This window comes from Ursus arctos, unplaced genomic scaffold, assembly GCF_023065955.2.
Source record: "Ursus arctos isolate Adak ecotype North America unplaced genomic scaffold, UrsArc2.0 scaffold_25, whole genome shotgun sequence".
NCBI lineage: Eukaryota > Metazoa > Chordata > Mammalia > Carnivora > Ursidae > Ursus > Ursus arctos.
Window position 1 is genome coordinate 29,567,142 of NW_026622930.1, and position 18,535 is coordinate 29,585,676.

General features: G+C 39.6%; 1 protein-coding gene across 15 annotated transcripts in view; it reads right to left on the reverse strand.

The window, feature by feature from the left end:
- PCNX1 (pecanex 1) overlaps positions 1–18,535 on the reverse strand; it is a 230,249-nt gene that overhangs the window by 202,623 nt on the left and 9,091 nt on the right. For 6 of the 15 annotated variants that reach the window (XM_057318463.1, XM_057318461.1, XM_048219771.2 and 3 more), the window contains exon 1: positions 17,990–18,504. The exons of 1 other annotated variant lie outside the window; for it this stretch is intronic. In XM_057318463.1, coding sequence (XP_057174446.1) covers positions 17,990–18,142 — 153 coding nt within the window. In that variant the 5' untranslated portion in view covers positions 18,143–18,504. Of the gene's footprint in view, positions 1–17,989; positions 18,506–18,535 lie in introns of those variants that run through there. 8 more of the 15 variants (XM_057318458.1, XM_057318457.1, XM_057318456.1 and 5 more) reach the window with 3 other exon arrangements.

The following is an 18,535-nucleotide window of genomic DNA, read 5'->3' on the forward strand; positions in this document are numbered from 1 at the left end:
ATCAATATACAAAAATGTGTTGTTTCTTTTTTTAAAGATTTACTTTTTGAGGTGGGGGAGGGAATGCACACAGAGAGGCAGAGGGAGAGAATCCTCAAGCAGACTGGCCGCTGAGCACCGAGCCCAACAGGGGGCTCGACACCATGACCCATGAGATTATGACCTGAGCTGAAACCAAGAGCCAGCCACTCAACCGACTGAGCCACCCAGGCACCCTTGTTATGTTTCTATACACTAATAAGCTATCAGAGAGGGGCGCCTGGGTGGCTCAGTCGTTAAGCGTCTGCCTTCGGCTCAGGGCCTGATCCCAGGGTTCTGGGATTGAGCCCCGCATCTGGCTCCCTGCTCCACTGGGAGCCTGCTTCTCCCTCTCCCACTCCCCCGCTTGTGTTTCTTCCCTGCTGTCTCTCTGTCAAATAAATTAAAAAAATCTAAAAAAAAAAAAAAAAGCTATCAGAGACATTAAGAAAACAATCCCATTTACAACTGCATCAAAAAGAATAAAATACCTAGGAATAAATTTAACCGAGGAGGTAAAAGACCTGTACACTGAAAACTATTAGACACTGATGAAAGAAACTGAAGGAGGACCACAAATAAATGGATAGTCTATGCTCATAGATTGAAACAATTAATATTGCTAAAATGTCCAGGGACGCCTGGGTGGTACAGTTGGTTAAGCATCTCACTCTTGGTTTCAGCTCAGGTCATGATCTCAGGGTCGTGAGATCAAGCCCCATGCTGGGAAACTCTCTCTCCCTCTCCCCTCCCCGCCAATAAATCTTTTTTAAAAATTGCTAAAATGTCCATACTACCCAAAGCAATTAGACTCAACACAATCCCTACCAAAATTTCAATGTAATTTTTCAGAGAAATAGAAGAAACAATCCTAAAATGTGTATGGGACCACAAAAGACTCAAAGGAGTCATAGCAATCTTGAAAAAGAAGAACAAAACTGGAGGCATCACATTTCCTGATGTCAAACTATATTACAAATCTGCAATAATTGAAACAATATGGTATTGGCACAAAAACAGACACAGAGATCAGAACAGAATAAAGAGCCCGGAAAAACACCCACACATATATGGTCAATTAACTTACAATAAAGCAGCCAAAATATACAATGGAGAAAGGACAGTCTCTTCAATAAATGGTTTTGGGAAAACTGGACAATCACATGCAAAAGAATGGAACTGGACCACTATCTTACACCATACAAAGTTACTAAAAATGGATTAAAGACTTAGAAACCTAAGACCTGAAACCATAAAACTCCTAGAAGAAAACACAGGAAGGAAGCTCCCTGACATGAGTCCTGGCAAGGTGTTTTGCGGGGTTGACACCTTAAGCAAAGCAACAAAAGCAAAAATTAACAAGTAGAACTACATCAAACTAAAAAGCTCTGCACAGCAAAGGAAACCATCAGCAAAATGAAAAGGCAAACTGCTGAATGGGAGAAAATACTTGCAAATCCTATGTATGATAAGAGGCTAATATGCAAAATATATAGAGAACTCCTGTAACTCAACAGCAAAACACCAACCAGATTAAAAAATGCGTGGAGGATCTGAATAGACATTTTTCCAAAGACATAAAGATGGCCAACAGGTACATGAAAAGGTGCTCAACATTACTACCAGGGAAATGCAAATCAAATCCACAGTGAGCTATCACCTCACACTTGTTAGAATGGCAATTATCAAAAGGACAGTAAATAACGAGTGTTGGCAACGATGTGGAGAAAAGGGAACTTTTGTGCACTGCTGATGGGAATGTAAATTGGTGCTATGGAAACAGTATGCAGGTTCCTCAAAAAGTTAAAAATAGAACTAACATATAATGCAGCAATTCTACTTTTGGGTATTTATCCAAAGGAAACAAAACACTACCTGAAAAAATATATGCACCCCTTCATTCACTGCAGCATTATTTACAATAGCCAAGACACGGCAACAACCTAAGTGTCCATCAATGGATAAACGGATAAAGAAACTGTGGTACATATACACAACTGAATGTTACTGAACCATAAAAGGGAAGGAAATACTGCTATATGCCACAACGTGGATTGACCTTGAGGGCACTATGCTCTCAAGTGAATTAAGTCAGAGAGAGGGGGGAAAAAAAACCCACATGATTTCCCGTATACATGGAATCTAAAAACAAAACTAAAATGACTGAGCTCATCAATACAGAGAACAGACTGGTGATTACCAGAGTTGGGGGTGGGGTGACAGACAAAATGGGTGAAGGAGGTCAAAAGGTAAAAACTTCCACTTAGAAAATAAATAAGTCACGGGGATATAATGTACAGTTAATAATACTGTATTGCATGTTTGGAAGTTGCTAATAAGTCTTAAAAGATCTCATGACAAAAAAATTATAATGATGCATGGTGACAGATGTTAACTACGCTTATTGCGATCATTTCACAATATATATAAATATCGAATTATGTTGTATACTTGAAACTAACATAATGCTATACGTCAAGTATATCTCAAAAAAAAAAAAAAACAGCACGTATTGCATGGTGCACTGGGTGTTATACACAACTAATGAATCATCGAACTTTACATCAAAAACCAGGGATGTACTGTATGGTGACTAACATAATAAAAAAAAAATTACTATTAAAAAACAAAACAAACAAAAAAACACTGAAGAAGCCCTTCTGGTACTAATGCACATATGTTTAAGATATATTAAGTGTGGGGGGAAAATATATAGAATACTGTAGGTGGGGGAATTTGAATCTGTAGGTTGTGGTGAGAGTCACAGTGGTTTCTTATGGGAGATAGTGCCCGTGGAGAACTGGGAAGATGGTGGGCAGGTATAAAAGGGCAACTCTTTATCACCTTTAGAGTTGTGTATGTTTTAATTTAACCATGCAAATTAATTCCCCAATTTAAAAAGTTAGATGAAAACACAGAATTTTTTTTTTTTTTTACAAACTTTTAATAGGGAAGGGCTTCATAAGCATGAAGAAAACTAGTAAGTGTGGCTACTAAAAAACGTTAAATTTGTATGTTCAAAAACCCAATCATAAAGTTAAAAGACAAAGTAGGGAGAAAATTTAATATATGACAAAGAGCTGATTTTTATACATAAAAGGGCTCTCAAAAATCACTTAGCATGACAAAATGACTTTCAAAAACAGATAAAGGATACAGAAAGCAATTTAAAAAATATAAATGTCGGGGCGCCTGGGTGGCACAGCAGTTAAGCGTCTGCCTTCGGCTCAGGGCGTGATCCCGGCGTTATGGGATCGAGCCCCACATCAGGCTCCTCCGCTATGAGCCTGCTTCTTCCTCTCCCACTCCCCCTGCTTGTGTTCCCTCTCTCGCTGGCTGTCTCTATCTCTGTCAAATAAATAAATAAAATCTTTAAAAAAATAAAAAAAATAAAAAATATAAATGTCTACTAAGCACATGAAAAGATACTTATTATTAAAGAAACACAAATTAAAACAAGATGCCATTTTACACTATCATACTGCAAAAAATTTATAATAACCAATATTGGTGAGAACAAAGGGAAACAGGTTCTTTCACACCGGTGAACATATAAATTGGTATAGCTTTTGAGGTGTAATTTGGCAACATCTAGGTGAATTTAAATATGCATACTCCTGTGGCACCTGGGTGGCTCAGTTGTTAAGTGTCTGCCTTCGGCTCGGGTCTTGATTCCAGGGTCCTGGGATCAAGCCCCGCATCGCATCGGGATCCCTGCTCAGCGGGAAGCCTGCTTCTCCCTCTCCCACTCCCCCTGCTTGTGCCCCCTCTCTTGCTGTGTCTCTGTCAAATAAAAAAAATATAAATAAATAAATAAATAAATAAGCATACTCTTTGACCTAGCAACTTGTTTTCTAGAAACTTATGCTGTATACTCCCACAAGCAAGATCTTACATACACAAATGTGCACCACAGCATTCTTTGTTCTTATTTTGGTCTTTTGCTTTGGACTATACTTTTATTATGGACTGTATATACTCATACAGTTTCTATAGATAGTATTATTTTCATGATAAATACCTAATAGTGGTTTTTTACCTGGAAAGTGAAATGCTCAAAGAATATACCATACTGGGTAAAAAGCACTATGTAAGCACTGCTATTATCAGTGCAAGTTTCTATACAAGTTTCTGCTGCAGCCTGAATTAAAATTATTCAGTAATTTATTCACTGCTGAAAAATGCAGAAGACCTAAACCAACAACCTAACCAGGAAACAATAAGGTATTTTCAGACATTCACAAATAAGAGACCAAGACCTCCCAGGCTAGTAACTATTAACTTGAGGTGTCTATCAGAGTCACTATGGGCTTTTTCTGTTGGTACATTTAGGAGTAGTTGTTTTTTGAAATACACATGTCCAGCCTAGCTCTTCCTTCCTCAGAAGGTACTGATTTATTAGAATGAAGCAAAACAGAACTTCAGGCAAGTTAATTCCCAATTATCAGATGATGGGTTTGGGGTTCTTTTTTTAAGAAAGGTAATGACAGCTCTGTCCCATGTATCACCTGTCAAGAAGCCTGTGTCCCATGCTATACGCCAGCAATTCTCAAGTACAGCATCATGACAGACACTAGGAACATAAAAAGGATTTCCAATAATCTTCCAAAGCTGCTCAATAACTTCCTTTAAAAATTAAGGAAAGGCAGGCTCAGGATTATCTCTACAATAGCCTCACTCTAGCCTGTGCTATGATACACATTTTGCTGCAGGATAAGGAAAAGAGGTGAACAGTGACTCGGGGTGAGCAGATGAGTGAGGGGCATAGTTTGAAACCATCCTGTGGAGATTTCTAATTCTCCTCAACCTATTAATAAGGAAAAAACTATAAAGTTATAATTAGTTGAAAGCCACATGCCAATGCCTAAAATAGTGGCAAGAGCTATGTGGTGCATTCTGTGATTTTACAATTACTTTGACTTTCCGTATTTTAATGTACCAATACATTTTTAATAAGAAAGCCAAAACAGACACATAATGGAAGCTTGAATAACAGTGACACTGCACAATGATACGAAAAAAACTGATGCTAGTAAAATCTGCCAGTAAATATGTAAGATTACCGAATCAAAGGCAAAGCAACAATGAAAGGGAAATTTGCAATACCACACTAATCATGTTAAATATGTTAAAATATGTAAATTCTAGAAACTATAACTTTGGACAATAAAATAAAGTTTAAGTTTATAGGAACTATAGAGAATAGAGAGGAAACAAATGACATTACAATTAGATAAATCCATAACACAGAACATTCTATACGATAATTAGCCTTGGGGTGCCTGGGTGGCTCAGTCGGTTAGGTATCTGCCTTCCGCTCAGGTCATGATCCCGGTCCTGGGATCAAGCCCCTCATCAGGCTCCCTGCTCAGCAGGAATCTCCTCCCTCTGCCCTTCCTCTCACTCGTGCTCTCTCTCAAGAAAATAAATAAAATCTTAAAAAAAAAAAAAAGAAAAAGATAATTAGCCTTGACTTTTTAAAAAGTCAGTTGGATGGGGGAGAAATGATTAAACCCTACCTGGATCCCTGGTTTGGAAAAACTAACTATAAAGGACATTTTCAGGATAACTGAGGAGGTTTGAATATAAACTAGATGTTAGGTATAAGAGAACTATTTATTATCTTCGATATAAAAGTGTTATGATTATGAAGCCTGAAGCATTTAGTCATGATGGATCAGAAGTATACGTGTAAGAATGTATATACAGCCATATATCCTGTACCAGTATACAGTTGAAGCAAATATGATTTTTTTAAGATTTTATTTATTTATTTACTTACTTGAGAGAGCACATGCGCTAGCAAGGGGAAGGGGGGAGGGGGGAGGGGGAAAAGGACAAGTGGGCTCTGCACTGACTGCTGAACAGAGCCTATGGTGGGTCTCAATATCATGACCCTGAGATTATTACCTGAGCTGAAATCAAGAGTCAGCCTCTTAACCAACTGAGCCCCCTAGGCCCCCCATAAATATGATCATTTTTTAAAAGGTTCATGATTGCTGAATCTAAGTAGAGATATGGATGAACATGTGATACTCTCTGAAATTTCTTGTTCATATGAAAATTATTCATATTAAGAAATTGAAAAAATTACTCTAAGCTTATTCCTCAATAGCACATACTGCATATTTTAATTCCTGTGGCATAAAGGACTGAAAAAAAGTAAGATTTTTTGATAATACAGAATTTTTTTTAGATAAACTAAATTTATTTTCACTTTTTAAAAATCTTTAAATTGAGGATTTCCTTACTAAAATGCCCCCAAAGCTCTCTTTACGTCCTTGCAAAGTTCACTTGGATTCTGTCTTAAGGGTCTGTGGTGCTTGTGGAAATGATGTGCAATGCTTCATCTGTGGCATAAATAAGATAGTACAAATGATAACCGGTTTATTTGGGTTCTTTAACTATTTGTTTTTATATCCTTCCCATCAACCATTCCAGATACTTATTCAGAGACAGTAATATTATGGGCATAAATGATATTGTGTGAAGTTAAAAAAAAAATTCACTGAGGAAGACTTAACATGTTGGATATATTATAATAAAACTTCATAGCAGGGAAAAATCACTACACCTCAGAACCTACTTTCTTTTAATAAGCAATATTTTCTCCAGAACAAAGATTCATTTCCCTGGTGGAAAGATTATGGGAAACACTGCTCCAACTCAAATAACAAACCTCATAAAAGTCCCCCCACCACAAGGCCTACCACAGTGCCCAGCATACAGTAAATGTTTTGAATGTAGAATTATCCTTTGCATAAAGCCTTCTAGGAAATATCTGCATCCTCCTTCCAATTCCTGAACACTGTATGACACATAAGGAATTAGTCATATTCTACCCTGTAATATAGTTGTATATTTGTCTCATGGCCTCATAAATTAGGAAGAACAGCATTATTATATAGGAAGCTAAGACACTGCTGTCCATTTTGCGTGAATGATGTCTAAAGTTACTCATCTTTAGGATTATTTCATTTCATATAACTTTTCATATGTGAAATATTTCAATTTTTAAGATTTTATTTATTTATTTGACAGAGAGAGAGACAGCCAGCAAGAGAGGGAACAGAAGCAGGGGAAAGGGGAGAGGAAGAAGCAGGCCCCCAGCAGAGCAGGGAGCCCAATGAGGGGCTCGATCCCAGGACCCCGGGATCACGCCCTGAGCCAAAGGCAGACGCTTAACGACAGAGCCACCCAGGCGCCCCAAATACCTCAATTTGAAAATAGCATAACATAGGTTAATGGTCAATGCATGATTCAAAAATCATTCAGAATATACTCCTCTTGTGTCCATCTTAAATGTATCGATCCCAGACATAAAACCTTTCATTAATTTTTCTTATACAATTTGATAAGTACTAATAAATTGTAAAATTCCTTAAAAAATAGAATACCAACATGATAAAGGAAAGCAGTAAGAAAACTGTATTAACCATGATGACACTAAATGCAATTAAGTATCCTGGATTGGATCCTAAAACAGAGAGAGGACATCAGTGGGAAAACTAGTGAAATCCACATAAAGTCTATAGTTTGTTAACAGTACTGTACCAATGTTAATTTCTTCATTTTAATAAAAGCACCATGGTTGTGTAAGATTTTAATATTAGAGAAAGCTAGGCAAAGAGTATACAAAAACTCTCTACTATTTTTGTAACTTTTTTGTAAATCTAAAATTATTTCAAAACATAAAGTTTTAAAGATAACTTTAGTGGTTAAATCTGTTTAGTTTATGTCTAGACAACACTCAGGGAGTAAGGAAGGGTAGGAAAAGGAAAACACCCAGATACATAATTCAAGCTTCTCAAATCTGTGACTAATCTTCCTGCCTATTCTCAGCACAGTTGGCACTCGGGTTCTATTTGGTCTGTACAAAGCTCTACAGAATAGGACTTTTTTTTTTCCCCTAAAAACCTCAAAAGGAAATGGCTTGCCTTTCCCTAGGTTTTTTCTTTCTTATCATAACACAAAGCAACAGAGACTAGCACCAGCAGTGCAAGTTTAAAAAGATACAACCCCTCGGGTTCTAATGATAAAAGAAGAGAAGAAACTATTTTACAATTCTCCCAAAGAAAGAATTTAACCAACTTTTTCAGGAAATAAGCAGAGCGATCAGAATCAGTAGCTACTAATTTTACTGTGATTTGTAAAATGCACCTATATTTAAAGAAGACAACAGTAGGAAAATATTTGTGGCAATCTGCCCTTTTCCATACCATTAGTCAATGCTGTTCTTGTGTTACTGTTCCTGGGTATCTCGGGTGTCCCAGCCCACCTAAAAAATAACTCTCCGCCCTCCCCAGCTACGCAAAGACACAGGAAAACCATTTGATTTACCTCAAATTAAATAACAGAAACTATCAACCTCTTCTCAAAGAAACATTTTGCTTATTTATCAGTTGCCTGCTACGAAAATTATCCAACTACAAAATATAGAAAAAAAGATCAAAGACGTAATGTAATATGTTAGTGCCACGAAATCCTTAATTTGTATTAAGTTTGAGTTAAAAATTACTTCAAGGGAAACTCTTGTCAAAAAACAGAATATTACTGAAATGGCTTTATTTAACATTCCATTGAATAAGAAATTTACAATAACACCCTGTTTGGGAAAGTGCTGACTGGAGGTGGAAAGTACTCTCAACGCTCTATGTGTATGTATGTATGTATGTATGTATGTATGTATGTGTGTGTGTGTGTGTGTAAGATTTTATTTATTTATTTTTTAAGAGGGAGAGAGAGAACGGGGGAGGGGGTGGAGGGCAGAGGGAGAAGCAGACTCCCCGCTGAGCAGGGAGCCCAACTTGGGGCTCCATCCCAGGACCCTGGGATCATGACCAAGGCATGGCAGATGCTTAAATGACTGAGCCGACCAGGCACCCACTCTCAACACTGTTGATGAAAATTTAAATTAGGACTTTAAGAGGGCTTAAATTAGCTTTTAAGAGGGCAAGGTGCTTTTGTTTGGTTTTGACTATTTTCTTCTTTTCAAAATACTCTCTTTCCTTGGCTTCTATAACAGGTTCCTTTCTTCACTTCCTCTTGCCTTTCTTATCTCCTTTGCTGATTTTTAATTGCTGATTTTTAGGCCTTGGAGTTCTGCCTGACCCATTTTCTTTTTAATGAATTACACTTTCTCCCCAGGTCTTATCTACTTGTAGCTTGGAGTTATCCCCTGTAGGTGACAACTATACAGAGGTGGTAACTTGTAAGTAAATTTTACCCCAAATTTCTCTCTTGAACATTCCTCTTCAACAGTCTGAACTCACGTTCTTCAAAGGTATCCTCAAAATTGCCTGGCAACCCTACCGTCCCTTGCTAGTCAGTTCACTTCCCCACTCTCCAAAAATTAGGATAGCATTTCCCCTTCTGGAAATCCTCCTCAAACCTTGAATATCCTCCTCACCTCCCCACCTCACTCTCAACAGAAAACACTCTGTACTACATCAAGGAGACTATCAAAATAAAAAAAGACCTCCCTCAACTTTCACCACCAACTGTTCATCCCTTCTTCCACCAGCATTCCTTTCTGAGGATGATCTCTTACCACCTGCGCTCTCTGGACCACAAACCTCTCTTGCCTTTTCAGGAACCTTGTATTATTGTCCATTGTTCTCTCATTCATGTTCCCTCTCAACATAAAGAAAGATTCACTCATTGGGGGCGCCTGGGTGGCACAGCGGTTAAGCATCTGCCTTCGGCTCAGGGCGTGATCCCGGCATTATGGGATCGAGCCCCACATCAGGCTCCTCCGCTATGAGCCTGCTTCTTCCTCTCCCACTCCCCCTGCTTGTGTTCCCTCTCTCGCTGGCTGTCTCTATCTCTGTCGAATAAATAAATAAAATCTTAAAAAAAAAAAAGAAAGAAAGATTCACTCATTGTAAAGTGAATGAGTATCAAAAACAAATAAGCATATTCCTTAATACAACAAGTCTACTTCTAGGAATTTATATAAAAGACTAATACAAAGACTTAACTGAGAATATTCACCCTAGTGTTTTCTAAACAGCTAAAAATTACAACCTATATAATAACGGAAAATGATTCGATACACTGTAACACATGTGTACTATGACCTACTACAGAGCTATTAAAACTGTTACTTTTTCCCCCCATGGAAACATTCACAATTTGGAGTCAAGCAAAAATAGAAGGCTTTAAAACAGTACAAATTTTATGAGCCCATTTTTGTTAGAAGGAAGCATAATACATATTTATAAGCTCCAAATACACTCTGGTTACTAAAGTGTTCAACAGACTGGGTAAATGGGAATACAAGTGATTTTTATTTTCTTCTTTTCACTTACCTGTAATTTCAGATTTAGCAAAAAAAAAAAAAAAAACACCCCACAAATATACATATAATATATATAATAATATATATATACACACACATATATAATTGAACAAAGATTCTATTATACTGACAGAGAAAATCTAAATACTGAGCAAAGAGAAGTACATTATTAAGGAGTACAAAAATTGAAATGAGAGGATAAAGTATGCAATTATCATTAATTTATTTTAAATTAAAACATGTTTGTATTTGGGGAGAGAAAATGTTTTGGATATTTAATAAAGTTTTTCAATTTCTTCCAAGTGCTGATAAAACACGTTTTACATAAAGCCAGAAAGTGAAATAAGGTCCTCTTTACAGGAGACCAGAAAAAGATGACCAAACTGTAGTATATTCATACAAAGGAATTCTGCTCATCAGTAAAAAGGAACAAGTTACTGATACACACAACATGGATAAATCTCAAAAACATGATGTTGAATGAAAAAGGATTACAAAGGTAATGCTCCATGACTCCATTTAAATGAAGTTCTAGAACAGGATAAACTAATCTACGATGGGGGAAAAATTCAGAATAAAAGTGAGAGAGTTGACTGGGAAAGGCAAGCAGGAAGTTTCTGGGGTGACATTAATGTTCAACAACATGATGGGGCCGCACTACACAGGTGCATGCCTTTATTAAAATTCAAAACTCATCCAACGGTTCACTAGGATTTGTGCCTATGAGAAGTCTAGATGATGATATGCATGCTGAAATATTTAGGGTGATCTATATTGATGTCTGCAACTTACTTCACAAACATCCCCCTTAAAAAAAAAAAAAGGTCTTGACAGAGGGACACATTGACACACAACATGTAATTTTAAAAAATTATAGAAGCCAGATGGTGGGTATAATTCTCTCAACTTTTCTCTATGTACGAAAATGCTCATAATAAAATGTTAGAAAAATTTAACTTTCAGTAAAGTCAGCTAGCAAAAGCCAACTATGTAGTTAAATACATGTATTTGAAGGCAGGAAAAGGAATAGAAACCTTTCTAGTTTTTCAATCACCAAATGATTTAACAATTGTGAGTAACTTCTCAAATGGTAGAAAATATTCCATCTTTAACAAAAGACCCTAAAAGATTTTAGCAATCAATAGCCATTTTTGTAAATTCACAAGCATTTCTACAAGTTGACAAATATGGCTGGAACTTGATTTGTAAACCATCTTTGCACAATATATCCTTAATTTATTATATGACATAATAGAGAGACAAGAACTAAATCTATGTCATAGCCAATTATGGAAACAATTACATACACCTTGATACTAACTACTGAAAACACTAGCATGAAAAGGTACAGGATATAGGTCAAAACAGACCACCAACTACTCATCAAACTTTTCCTAAAGAATACAGAAGATACTAATAAATAATCACGTTTAATTGCTAACTTATAATACAATAACTTCCCTAATTAAAAACTTTTTAGGAAACAGAAACTGTTTTAGTCCTATAGTCATAACAAAATCTTGATTACATCTTGAAAATATTTTTAAATCTTGGCAAAAGAAAATGACATGAGGGCCTCAGAGAAATCCTTACTAATAAAGGGCTTATCATTCTGTAGAAGATAAACATCAGTTACAGAAAATGCAATAACCTGGAAGAAAAATTGAAACCTTCATAAATCTGATATGGATAATTTAGTTTCTGAATATAATCTCTCCAGATTTATACAATATATATTACTATATGGATATGTGTATATAGGTTTATGAAGTTGCATATGCAAAAAACCTATAATATGCTACACTTTGAATGATTTAAAGGCTTTTCAAGAGTTATTCTACATTTGATTTTTCAATAATTTTACATCTGATTTTTGTCATGCACCCTGATACTGAACCTAACCCCCAGGTAAGATGTAACTCCACCATACAACACAGCCTACCACAGTAATTCCCCATCCCCAAATATTCTCTATCAGTTATGTTGGTAAGTCTAAAGAAGGTTCACATATATTATAAAAAATTCCTTCAACAAATATTTAGTCAAAGCTTATATCAGCCAAGCATGAGAACATACACTGGATATACAATGCCAAATAAATCACATGATCCCAGCCCTCACAGAATGTACAAGGTATTGCAGGGGGAGAGGTATTAGAGACAGCAAATAAGCACACAAAGATACAAGTATGTGTTTATGATTAGAACCATGAAAGAAAGTTACAGGGTGTAATGATGGAAAAAAGAGAGAGAACCTGCTTATGGTTATCAGGTCAGACCTCTCTGAGGAGATGATATTTAAGCCCAGCCCTAAGGACCAAGCAGCAGCCACCTTTGCAAAAAAGCAGAGGGAAGACTATCCTGTCAGAAGTCATAGCACGTGCAAAGGCCCTGAAGGAAGACAAGCTTGGTAGGTTAAAGTAACCGAAAGTCCAGTGGCCATAGTTACTATGGCACAAACTGCAGACAAAGGTAGAATTAGTTCCACTGAGGCCTTAGTAAGAATGTTGAATTTTATTCCAAGTGTAAAAGAAAATCAGTGAAGGATATTAAAAAGGCAGAATGACATGAACAGATGATGTCCTCTACTTGTGGAGAAAGAATCGTAAAGGGCAAGAATAGAAGCTAAAGTAGTAGTACAGACAAAAGAAAAAGAAAAACAGTGTGAACTAGGAAGCAGAAAGGAAGGTCTGAGATACTCTGACAGAACTGGTAAGATCTGCTCATAAGGAAGGGGGAGGGAGACGGTATGAGCAACTACATACATGATGGTACCATGAACTAAGGTGACAAAGAGAAAGAAAACAAGTCTGGTCCCCGGGGTGTGGTGAAGGGTTAGCAGGGAATCAAGCACACTTTAGACATGGTATCTCTGAGATGCCTGTGGGACAGTCAAGAGGATATGAGTAGGCAGCTGGATTTAGGTCAGAGGATGGGACTTAGGGGCATATCGATCAGGTTCTTTAAACTGACTTGGATGTCTATAAAATACAAACAAATGGGCCACCCTCCAAATATTCTGCATCAGAATGACCACGCACACATGCACATTTTTAACACGTTCAAATCTGACATCAAATGGAGTCTGAGAACCACTTATGTAAATAGATTTTAATGTTATATAGTTCATCACCTAGGGATATAACTCTTTGGAGAAGAGAACAATAAGCAACAAGATAATGGTTTGACTAATAAATCGAGAGCTACCTAATCTCCTCCCATCATACAGCATTATAGAGGAAACACTGTTCTCATTGGCCATTCTTTCAAATGACATTTACTAAAGGCCACTCTGAAGGTGAATAATTTTTTATTTTTCATAAATATTCGCTTATAAAATACACATGAAATATCTCACAAATGAGTAAATCAAGGTTAAGAAAGGTAGAGTCTTGCCCAAAGGACTCACAATCAACAAGAGCCAAAATTCACAAATCAAGATAACACCAATTCCAATCTGCTTTCCACAACACGAAAACGCCACAAAGCCCGTGACTACAAAGCTCACCATCTGTCACACGTCATGTGCAAAAATGATTACAGTTGACCCTTGAACAACATGGGCTTGAAGTACACGGGTCCACTAATACGGACATTTTTCTTCACAAATACAGCATAGTACTATAAATATATTTTCTCTTATGATTTTCTTAACACTTTTCTCTAGCTTACCTTATTACAACACAGCATATAATACATGCAACATACAAAATATGTGTTACTTGACTGTTTGTGTAACCAGTAAGTCTTAGAGTCAACAGTAGGCTGTTAGTAGCCAAGCTTTTTTTGGGGGGGGGGTCAAAAGTTATACGCGGATTTTCAACTGAGTGGGGGTTAGGTGCCCCAACCCCCATGCTGTTCAAGGGTCAACTGTATAGCAAGAGAAAATGGGGTGAGTGCCTTAAGAGAAACAGAAGGGACAGTGAAAGTAAGAAGGAAAAATTACTTATTCATTTTCACTACTTACATGATTTATAATTGCAGAAACTATCAATTCTACCTTTCAAAGTATCCACAAAAGCTACTAATAGCAAAAGTGTTTTACTCCTATACAAAAAGCCCTAAGACTCTACCTAATTTAACATACTACGTCATCATAGACTTTGGATATTTAATTTAAAAAAACAAAGAGGGGTGCCTGAGTGGCTCAGTTGGTTGGGCATCTGCCTTCAGCTCAGTCATGACCCCAGGGTCCTGGGATCAAGCCCCAAGTAGGGCTCCCTGATCAACAGGGACTCTGCTTCTCCCTCTCCTCTGCTCCCCTCCCCCACTTGAGCACGCGTGCTCTCTCTCTCTCTCAAATAGTCTTTAAAAATAAAAAATAAAATTTAAAAACAAACAAAAACTACCTATACAATGGCTATAAAAGTCCTTATAAATCCCAGCTCTTTATCTGCCTAACGTCACAAAACAAGTCATCTGGGGTTGACCTCAGGAGTCCTCATCAGTAAAATGAGAACACAGAGTTTAGGATAAAGAACCTATTCCTTTCACAGTCACTATCCTTGACAGTTATTATTGGAAGAACATACAAATAATAATCTATAAATGTCAGAGATTTTATTTTTACACGGAATGTTGGATTTTGCTTCAAGTGTATACTTCCAACTATCTGCCTCAATACTGTAGAAGTAGTAAGATTTCTGAAAATGTTGACAAATCAGGGCCTCTGGGTGGCTTAGTAGGTTAAGCCTCTGCCTTCAGCTCAGGTTGTGATCCCCGTCCTGGGATCAAGCCCCATGTCCAGCTCCCTGCTCAGCAGGAAGTCTGCTACTCCCTCTGTCCCTCCCACCCTCTCACATGCACACTCTATCTGATGAATAAATAAAATCTTTAAAAAATAAAATAAAATAAAGTAAATGAAAATGTTGACAAATCATCTTCGCTGATTGCCCCTAGACTAGAATCAATCCTGACTATAAACTCAGGGTCACTCTGTACTTACCTTTTCACAACAGTTCTAAAACTTGTAAATTGTTCCTTACCCCCAAGCTAGACTTCGAGTTCGGTGAAAGCACAAGCTGTGTCTTGTACATTTCTAATCATTCAATATCTGAGTAGTTAACTATGTGAACGGCACTGATCTAGGTCCTGACAACACAGCAGAAAACAAAATAAAGTCTCTGCTCTCCTCAGAGCTAATACTTCAATGAGATAGGAGACACTAACATATATCAATCAGTGATAAGGTATATTTAAAAAAGGGGGGGGAAGGAGGACTAGAAAATATTGTGGGAACTGGAAGGTTGCTATGTTACATAGGGTTACCAGGGAAAGCTTCACATGTAACTGAAATCTGAGTAAGTGGAGCAAGTCACATAGGTATCTGGAGGGAAGGTGTCATGGGAAGGGGGGCGGGGGAAGCAAGTGCAAAAGCCCTGTGGCAGGAACATTAGTTATTATGTGGGGAAAATTCTAAGAAGGCAAAGGGGTGGGGCATAATAGAGACACATGGGAGGGCAGGATCTGAGAGAAGAGTGCCATGATCTGATTTGTTTTAAAGAATCACTCAGACTTCCGTAACAAGAATAGAGATAAAGAATAAAAGCAGTGAACCTCATTAAAATCCTGCAATAATCCAGGGAAGCCATAATGGTAGCTTGAACCAAGTGAGTGATGATGATTAACTGGATTTTAGTCAGGTTTTGAAAAGAGAACCCACAAGATTTGATGAACTGGATGTGAAGAGAGAGAAAGATGAATCAAGGAGATATTTTAAAAGATTAGGAATAGACTTGCCATTAACTGAGACAAGAAAGCCAGTGAAGCAATTTTCCCAGAATCTAGCAAACTGCCCAGTAGATAGACACTCAAATGTTTGTGAATTAAATTTAACTGAATAAACTCCCAAAATGAAACAGTAAACTCAATGTATTGCTTTCTATTTGCTCTAATTTCCTATAGTAATGTTTGCTAATTACACAGACTTAGCCACTAACAAAGTTCACGTGCTTACAAGGAACCATTACACAGCAATACAGCAACTAATCCTTACATCTCAAGTACCAGTTTCAGTTTTAAATTTGTAATTCTCCTGGATATAAGAGAAATCTGCTATGAAAGCTCTGTGACAGCCTGAGGATTCTTACACCCGAAGTAATTAACCTGTTCCTTAATGATGTCATATTCCTGGAAGGTAGAGCAGTGCAAATAGAACCCCTAAGCCAGAATTAATTGAAAATTATAACACTTCATGATAAATTTTCAGAATGGAACAAGACTGAACAAGTCCCCTAAAAAAATAAGTCCTCAGTCACCAGCATTTTTTTAATCTTTTTTTTTTTACCTCCAGCAGTAAGTCCCTTCAAAACAAGTTTAATGAAAAACTAAAATCTGCTTGAGAATGTGAAATTTCGCACATCTTCCCCCAAGCTGGCACCTTTCCTGCCAATCAGTGAAAAGGAGCTTCACTTAAGAAAGAATTGGGTATCCTCACTTTAGCACTTCTCAGGCGTACTCCCAGACTTTCTAATTCAACACCATTACTATATAGCTCCATGAAGAACCACAAAGTTAACAGAAATATAAGGAATTCTCCTAAAATAAAAAGTTTTCATCCTTTCCTGCCTTCCTGTTACTTTAAAAACTTAATTGAACCTTAAAAAAAAAATAACTGAGTTTAAGTATCATCTCTCTTCCACATTAGTTTCCCTAATGCCCCACCCTAACCGAATGTGTTAAAAAAAAAAAAAAAAATGTGCGTACAACTCCCAGTGAAAATACAGCGTAAAACCCTAGATCATTCGGAGAAGCTGACCGTACTGAATTCAGCAACAGGCAAGTACTTCCTTTTTCCTATCAGTAAACGGCCTTGAACCAATCCAAACAAATCTGAAATGCCAGCCAGATTCCCCGTATCTCCCCCGCTCCCTCCCCCCAAAGCTGGCCTGGAAAAACAGCAGCCACTGACCACAGAGCTCAACAGAAAAGAACCAGTGGTAAGCAAAAACAATGCCTTTTGGAGGCAGGAAGGTTAGGAGCCAGGTTTTCCACCACCACCTATTCTCGAGTAAGAGCCCGGCCACCCCACAATCACGTTCCCAACAGAGCCGCACGCATTCTTCCCGGGCTCCGAGGGCCCCCGCACGCGGATTAGAGAGAGAGGCGAGGTGGAGAGGGGAGAGCGAACCGCCGGGGGTGAAGGGAGTGCCCAAGGGGTGCCCGGACGCCCGGGGAACGGAGCGCAAATAAGCACGCGTGCCAAGGATGAATGCGGCGTCCCTTAGGAGCAGAGTGCTCAGCGCCTGCCACAAAACGTGGAGGGCAGGGAGCCCTAATTGGGCTTTCCTCCCCGGGTGGACAGGCTGGAGGGGCTACAGGTCCAGGACCCCCTAAGACGGGGCCCAGGAGGCTACTATCTTCCCGTAAAAGGGTGGAGCACACGGGGGCGCCAGCTAGGGGCTGCTGCTGCTTCGTCCCTCCTGTCATCACCGCCATAGGGGACATCCTAAAGAGGAGAGTGGGGACTCGGTGAGGGAGGGGAGCACCACAGCCAGTGGGGCAGTGGGCCCCGAGTGGGCGGCGGGCGCGCGCCGGGGAGAGGAGAGGGCGCGACCCCGGCCCGGAGCCCGGGAGGCGCGAGCACCCGCCGGACTCCGGAACGCCAGGGTTTCCCGGCCGGCGACGAGGGGAAGCGGGAAGGGGCCACCCTCCTCCCCGCCCCCACACTCACCATGTAGAGGGTGAAGGGCAGGCCGAGCAGAAAGAGCCACAGGTAGAGGTGCAGCGCGTTCACGAAGGTGGCCTGGTGCGGGTCGTAGTACCAGCCCCCGCTGAGCGCGGCCCACACCCCCTGCCGGAGGATCTGCAGCGTCTGCGACCCCATCCCCACCCGGCGCCGCCGCCGCCGCCGTCGCCGCCGTCCCCGCCCCGGCCCCAGCTCGGCCTCGGTCGCCGGAGCCCGCAGCTGCCCCGTCTATCCCCCTCCGGAGCTCCGGGAGAGCGGGACGGCGCTCCGGCGGTCGCTAGGGCTGCTGCAGGAGGAGGAGGAGGCAGCTAACGAGGAGGAGGAGGAGACCGAGGAGGCGGCGAGCGGCGGGGCGGAGGAGAGCGGAGAAGAGGAGGAGACCAGCCTCCACAGCGCCGCCGCCATCTTGTCTCCTAACACCCGGAGCCGGAGCCAGGCCCCCGCGCCCGCGGCCCGCCAGCGCCGCCGCTGCCGCCGCGACCCCCGCCGGCCACCAGCCTTGGGCCCGGCGGAGAGAGAGGCCCGGCGCCC